General features: G+C 42.2%; 1 protein-coding gene across 1 annotated transcript; it reads left to right on the top strand.

Moving 5' to 3' along the window:
* The first annotated feature begins 81 nt into the window (after positions 1-81).
* On the top strand, positions 82-7,909 carry rab32a (RAB32a, member RAS oncogene family). Its single transcript, XM_077587937.1, has 3 exons — positions 82-401; positions 5,188-5,456; positions 6,691-7,909. Exons 1-3 carry the CDS (start codon positions 188-190, stop codon positions 6,838-6,840), a joined length of 633 nt encoding a protein of 210 aa, XP_077444063.1. The 5' UTR covers positions 82-187; the 3' UTR covers positions 6,841-7,909.
* The last annotated feature ends 318 nt before the right edge of the window (positions 7,910-8,227 follow it).

Raw genomic sequence — 8,227 nt, 5'->3', positions numbered from 1 at the left:
ATACTTCCGGGTCATGGGACTCCAGGGGGCGGGGCAATAGACGGCAGCCCGATCTGTCATCGGACTACGCCCACTTTTCTTTTCAACTTTCTCAACGACGAAGAACTCATGACACACTAATACACTCGCGGGCACACTTTTTTCTAAAAGTTGAATTGTTGCACTCTTGAAGTAGTTCGGGGAGAGCATGGCCGGCGGTTCGGTGTCGGAGTGCAAGGAGTACTTGTTCAAGGTGCTGGTGATCGGTGAGTTGGGCGTGGGGAAGACGAGCATCATCAAGCGGTATGTGCACCAACTCTTCTCCCAGCACTACCGAGCCACCATCGGCGTCGACTTCGCCCTAAAGGTCCTCAACTGGGACAGCAAGACACTCGTACGCCTGCAGCTTTGGGATATTGCAGGTACCACACGCACATACACGTACAGGCAACAATCACCCAGTGGTTGACGGCGATAGACGTCCAATATTGATGATTTATTTGTCTGTTTATTTGTGTTTGATAATGACAATCAAAGCATTCAATTCGAAGTCACAGCAGAATGATGATTGAATTTTTGGACGTAGGTCACCGTCAATGGCATTGGAAGTGTCAGGATGAACTATATATGACATTTAAACTGAATCTGAGGTGTATGTATTCTAAAACTAGAGCTACTTTGCCACTTTCATGGTCCATGCAGAAGATCATAATTGTCTGGAATGTAGGTCACGTTGTTATTATTATGCACTCAAGCACAAGAGCCAGTGGGCCAATTTCCAAGGGGCCTGAAGCATTTTTTCTCTCTCTTTTATTTCATAATATTTCATTTGACACCTTCCATAAAGTCAGATTTTGATACCAGCCAGCTAAATATTCAGCAGAGTGAAAATTGGGTTTAGGGTTGCAGAATAACTGGTTATATTATTTAGCGCGGTGGCCCCCCAAACGTGAAAATAAGGTGGCACAAACAAGTAAATTGATATTTCCACTCCAGTACACTATCGGAAGCTGCTACAATGAAAGTATGAAATGTATACATATATTAACTGCATGTTAATTAAGTCTGGTTGTAATATTGCATTGGCAACCACGTGAGCTTCTGTAATCAACCAAGTCGGCTCCCTTTTGAGTTGATTCGCTCTGTCGATAGGCTTCACTTCAATCAACCAGCCAGTCGACTAATTCGACATACTTGACAAGATTATGAATCATGCGTTTCTGTTTATGACAAACAGTGTTATATCAATTGGATTTGTAGTGATTGATCATGTTTCATCGCCACGGACCAATTGAACTTCTATTGCCGTCAATGGCAAACTTAAGAAAGTGGTCTTATTGAACTATTTAAAGAAGGGAGGTATTAACGGCTGGGTTAAAGGCATCACGCGTCGGCTTGAATGATAATAGTATTCGGCCTGAAGCCTCCGTGAGCTTCAATTCATAGTATTAATTTAATACCCTGGCTTGCATGGTATTGCTATTCATGAAATTAGACGTCATACCTTATGTCCCTCACAAGCAACATTTATGAGCTTTTGTAACCTGTCTTTGTTTTTGAATACTTTAAATCATGTATCGCACTTGGAGTCGTAAATGCGCTGTATCAGATTCAGGGTTGCCATGGCGATGGCGGATGAAGAACATCAATTATGTAGAAGCTGTGTTATTTAAAGACCAAATTTGGACTTTTTTTCTGCCTAAAATCCAGTCCCTAGTCGTCCGTTTGCCCTTCATGTCATCTCGGGCGGTGAGCGTTAGCGCTGGAATTCCTCACGTTACGTCAGGTCAGATGAAGGTAAGCGTAGAAAGCCGGCACGTTCGCGGTTAGCGAGCCGTTGCTCAAGGCTTTGCTAATCTGCATTAGAATCACATGGTGGTCATGTGCCAACAACTGCATACCTTCATGACTAGCACCTTTATTACAGGCCAGATAGGCATTTTCTGCTGGGCAAAATACTATCAGGAGAATGTACAGCTTTTGAATTAGTTTTTCTACTTTTTTTTTAATTTAGACATTGATTCTGAACTGTGTATCGCTATAGTTTTGATTTGAGATTGGCAGGATTAAAAAGTACTACTACTACAACCAGCGGCGGTCCGTGCATTTTCTCGTAGCGCCTTCAACGGGTAAAATCCACTTCCTAGCAGCATTTAATGATTAAATACAAATACTGGAGCTTTTCAGACATTACAACCGGGCCGGGGGTTGATTTTCCAGGGAAAAGACAGCGATGAACGTCAATGGCGTACCGGCAAATACAAATACTGGAGCTTTTTAGACATCAGGAGGCAATGGCGTATCCCTACGCCTCCGACAAGGCATTGTGGTGTTGCCAACTCGAAATCTGATTGGTTAAGGCAACAGTCTTATCGACGCTTGTTTAATGCAGCAGAGCCTGCAGAACTGATTGTGAAGGCCTTGAGACAGATTTCTGACCCTGGCAACAAATAATGGCTGAAATGTGATTGGTTAAATGCTTCAATATGAAAACACACATCTGGAAAAACAATGAAATTAAGCTAACAGACAATTTGGAATTATTTAATAAGTATTGATGGACAAAATATAATATATGATTCAGATATTTCTTAGGCCAGCAGAGAAGGCCTTGAAGGCCCTAACGGCCCGCCACTGACTACAACTACTATAACTACTACTGCCTCTATGAGACTGCGTCTGGCTTGGACAGTTTCCATGGCAACACCTACACCCACATGATAGCAATGCGTATCCGTGTAAAGCAACTATGGATAATGATGACATGGTCTCGCTTTTTCCCCCGCAGTAAAATAACACAGCGGTCGTCGTTAGGATTAATGATGTTGGCAACATGTGACCAACTGTATATGTGTCATTTGCCGTTTCACGTAGTGTGCGCGGGCAGCGTCCGCCTACAGCCGCCGCGGTCAGTCCATTCCTGTTCTAATTAGTTTTGCGGCATATGACCCTCGTTACCGCTTTTAGCTGATTTAACTTTATTTATTCTGCGGAACAATGGTGCGCTTGTTACAAAATCATCGCTGCCAGCTGTTTCCATCGATGGCAGCGAACTCATTAACGTGAAGAAAAAAATGTACGCTCAAAAGGTCAGGCTTCTTAGACTTTTCTGTTATGTCAAGTTTGTGACTTGCGTGCCGGGTCGATATTTCACGGAAGCGCTCGTGCGAGTATGCCCGCGTGTCAATAGAATCGCTCGATTGTGAGTCTTCTGAGACGTTCCACGGAGGAGCCCAGACGTTCTGGCCGGCTGAGGGCCTCGCTCCGATATTGATCCAGCGTTAACGACCGCATGTGTCACAAAATCAAAGAGCGCGCCCGTCGCAGTTGCTCTCATTTAGTCACTGCTGCTTTTATAGAAGCTTTCTTCAATCAAATCTACTCATTCGGTGCACTAGTTACATAGGGGTAGGGAACCTATGGCTCGGGAGCCACATGTGGCTCTTTTGATGGGTGCATATGGCTCTCCGCTAACCTGTGAGGTAAACTATGGAAACTGTTGGCGCAGGAATAGGAGCGTTACGTTAGTATTATGGCATTGACACTACCTCCAGCGCCATTTTTTGTCCATTACACTCTTCCACATGGATATTCTCATTGATACTCATTGATTAGCAACAACGTAACAGTGTTATTGTTGACTTTTTCTACTTTAAAAGTGGGGAAATGCCTCAAAATGGCAGATATTTTCATGTATGTTGACTTTTAAATTCGGAGCATGGCTCTGAAGGATTAACAATTTAAAAAATATGAATTGTTTATGGCTCTTTCCATCCAAAAGTTTCCCGACCCCTGAGTTACATCATGGTTGCTTGCGTTGAAATCTTCAATCTGTCCATTTACTGTATAGAATTTGGGAATGGAGTCCATCATCATTTACGCCACTGTGTCGTGTCTCTTGCGCATTCACCTGGGGTGACTTGAGTTAAAATTAAACCCGCAATTACGAGCAATTAGCATCAGGCCTTTAGGCCCCACAGTAATTTCACTCCCAAACACCCTGCTCTGCGTCATAGCACTTTATCCGCATGGTCGCTAAGTACCTGCACACAATTGGAACCTGAAAAATGATCCTAGCAATGTTTGAAATCTAGAAACAGCATGTTTTGCATGAGCATCTAGATTCATCCAACTGGGTCATTTAAATCTGAATGATATATCAAAACTAGGAAATAGTTGTCCCTAAATTTCAAGACAGCTCAATTATTACGTACTGTATTTTCACGACTATAAGGCGCACATAAAAGTCTTACATTTTCTCCAAAATAGACAGGGCGCCTTATAATCCAGTGCGCTTTATATATGGACCAATACTAAAATTGTTATCACGATAAAATAAAATAAATCAGTCGATAGGGTACACCATCCTCTACAGCTCTCACAACTATGGCAAGCAGCCCCCGACTCGACTATTTTCCCCGTAGAAAAAGTACTACTGCGCAGTGACTGCTGGGATATATATAGTTCTTTTGTCAATCCACCCAATGGATTGTGGCCTGGACATCGACATCAACACAGCTTTACGAAGCATGGAAAGCAGCGTTGGAATAGTTAAGCTAGCTACTAGCTAGCTACTATTTGCGAATGGATTGTGGCCGCCTGGACGAACGTATAAAACTCAGCGTTTTCGATGACTCACTTGGACAATTGTTCAAATCGGACACAAAAAATGATGAATTTGTGGGTGATGATGACGTCAGTACATTGTAAAATGGCTAAATAAAGTACAACCGAACTCAGTTTTGCTTCCGTTGCCTTTTTAAAAACGTGTTTTTAGCGTGTATGTTTAAGCTGGTGTATGTTTTGCCATGCCTGGCTGCGTCTTTAAAAACGGTGTGTCCTTTGTGTGTGTAAAATACAGAAATAGCACTCGTTACTGACACTGCGGCTAAAAATACGATGCACCGTATAGTCGTGAAAATACGGTATTCCTATTCCATCCATAAAAGTTTGTAGTTGAACATTTTAGCAGCAGCCCTTTGAGCAACCTCCTTTGCTTCTGCTGATTCCATTGTGATGTATCGCCTCAGATGTTCTTACAGACAGGCCTATATGGGGAGAAAAGGCTTATTATGACGGCAGAATACTTCTCTGCACGGATTAGGCTCTCGGCACATTAAGAAAAGTGGGTCACATTTTTTGGGCAGAGGAATTGAAATTGTCCATTTTTTTTCCCCTCAACGTTCTTCTCAATTCCTTACGTCGCAGGCCAGGAACGCTTCGGGAACATGACGCGGGTGTACTACAAAGAGGCGGTGGGGGCTTTCGTGGTGTTCGACGTGACCAGGGGTTCCACCTTCGAGGCCGTCTCCAAGTGGAAGCACGACCTGGACAGCAAGGTGAAGCTAGCCAATGGAGGTCCCATCCCTTCTGTGCTGCTGGCTAACAAGTGCGACCAGAAGAAGGACGGCCACAACAACATGGAAAACTTCTGCAAAGAGACGGGCTTCCTGGGGTGGTTCGAGACATCCGCTAAGGTGAGTCAGCTCAACTGTCACATGTCAATTTGAACAGTCTTTTGCCATCGCTGTGAGGTTCTTACAATGACGTTCACTTCCCCTCAAGGGAAACACGACGGCTCGCTTCTGCTTTCCGTATTGTGCAATCGAGCAGCTTACAAAAGCCGTTTTCTGTTATGCTCAAGACAGACTTTTGAAAACGACTTCAAGATGTTGCTAGTTCGCCTTTTTTTGAAAGGCGGGTTTACATGACTAAGCACAGTAATATGCCATTTTGCATTCATTTTATTGGCCTTTGTTGTTGTCTGCACTCAACTCGTGCTATTTTTAAATGGATCATTGATACAAAATACATTCCATATCGATATATTTTTATTATTACTACTATTGAATGTTAGGGTAGACATCATTTTTACATACAGGACGTTAATAAATGAACAATCACAATGGAATTCTGTACAAAACTGCAACACAGTAACTTTTTCTACTTCCTTCTTTTGCACACACACACACACACACACACACACACACACACACACACACACACACACACACACACACACACACACAAGCAAGCTCAACCCAACGTCATGTGAAGAACAGAACGTGGGTGTGACGTCCCCGTTACTCTGCGTGTGACACGGCGACCAATCGCTTTCGTTGGAATGTCGCACTATGTTCGTCCGCTGCTCGTCATGAGGGGAAGTGAGCGGGCCACTTCAGTCAGGAGGTTGTTCTGCCGCTTCCATGTATTAAAAAAAATGTCAATCATATGACTGGAGTCACATGCCTGGCATTGATCATGAATCTGAGCTTTGACCAGGAGATTGGACTCATGTCACAAGTTTCCATTCATAAACAATTATTGACTTTGTCTTTGTGAATTATTGTACATATTTTTAACAAGCGCGGTAGTGGGATGGGGCAAGAAAAGATCATTAATATTCATTACTGCTTCAACTTAAGGTGTGACAGCTCCTGGGTGCATGTGAAGGACGGGGAAAAAAAAGGAATGTCTTTTTCATTTTGTCTCGGGTGGCCTCAGGCTGCTGTGGAAATTTGCCAGCTGTTGCTTGAACAAAAGACTTAATAAAAATGCACTGGAGTAACAAAACAAAACTGGGCCAGGTAGTCAATATTTAACATTTTTGCTTCACGTTGACTCATTTATTTCAAAACGAATGATCATTTTTGCACCCGAGTTCTCGATCGACTGATAAAAAAATGATTCCAATGATGTCTCCCTCTGCAGGACAATATCAACGTGGACGAAGCGGCGAAATTCCTGGTGGAAAACATCTTGGCCAACGACAAGGGCTTGCCGTACGAGGAGAGCAACGGAGACCGCATCAAACTGGATCAGCAGACTGTGACGGCGGAGAGCAAGCCAGGCTGCTGCTAACACTCAATACGTCCCACATAAGAGGCTCATACAAAATAAATAAATCAAGAAAAACATATCCTTGACACCACCCCCCTTTAAGTGCAAGCCATGGCCGGATTTCTATTGGGAAAGCTCCGGGAGGACTCAGGCTTTTTTTAACCTAGAGTTTCTTTTCCCTCCTCTTTATTAATAGTAGCCAAATGTTTTCTTAAGGCTTCCAAGATAGTCACAGTCTATCCTAAGTCCACAAACATTTTTTTGGGTGAGCATTTACTCACCAGTTACTGTCAGCCCTTAATACTTGAAGTTGACTCCGCCCCTGGACTGTACCTGGCGACAAAGGCTGAGGATATTTTTCCCATATTATGGGTATTAATATTCATAACTCATTCAGGATTAGCCATCAAATTCTTTTGAACTGGGAAGCCTGCGATTTAGTGATCTTTCAATGCCACTGACGGTGCTAGACGTCCAATCCTTTTTAAAAAAGGGGTCTGGCAGTGCTGCCAACCTTCCCAGTCATATTGGATTGGACACCTATCGCTGTCAGGGGCAGCTAACATGTTAACAAAAAGCAAGGAGAGACTTGCTGATTTTTATTTGAGTTGGTTTCAGACACTTGATTGTTTTCCACTGTACGCAAAAGGGCTATTAAGCCTTTTTTTTTTGGAAAAAATCAAATTAAGTGCACTTCTTTATGACGCGCTGTATTCAATTTGACTACTACGCTACACAGTTCGGCATCAGCAGTGTCATTGTGCTGGAACGCCGCTGTAAAAGTGATTTGTGGAGCAGTTCTGACATATTTTGCTGCATTTCCTCAAATAAATGCCTTTACAATTGAATGAATAAATTCCCCGTGAGTGCTATTTGAGGAAATAAAGATTTTGTTCACTCATTTCAATTATATACAAGGTTTTAAACACTTAAAAGATGAACACTCACAGTGTAAGTGAAGGAAAAATGTTGATGTGTTGTGCATGAATCAATGATAGTTTTAAGTGAATAAAAAATTCAACTGATGTATATTGACTTCTGGTGTTTGTAAATGTTTTTATGCTGTCTAGATTAAATTGTATTTATCTTCTGTGGTCTGTGTGGATTCTATGACAATATAACTGTATTGCTGGTGTTTTCACAGCCTGCTCATCATTATTATTATGTATGACAACTTTTTAATTCATATAATCAACATATGAATATGATCAAGATCAAAAGAAACTTAGTTTTAAAACAAAACGTTTCATTATATACGATGTTCTCTGGCCATTTATAAATTGAATTGTTATTTGACTGATGAGTAAACAAAAGTTTGAATGTAGGAATTAAAAAATAACGTGTTTTTTTGTTTGTTTACAAAAATGAGCGACGGAAACATGCCATGTTTTCGCATGGCAACTAGAAA

Source organism: Stigmatopora argus, chromosome 19 (assembly GCF_051989625.1).
Source record: "Stigmatopora argus isolate UIUO_Sarg chromosome 19, RoL_Sarg_1.0, whole genome shotgun sequence".
Taxonomy (NCBI): domain Eukaryota; kingdom Metazoa; phylum Chordata; class Actinopteri; order Syngnathiformes; family Syngnathidae; genus Stigmatopora; species Stigmatopora argus.
This window is presented reverse-complemented; position numbering and strand designations above follow the sequence as displayed.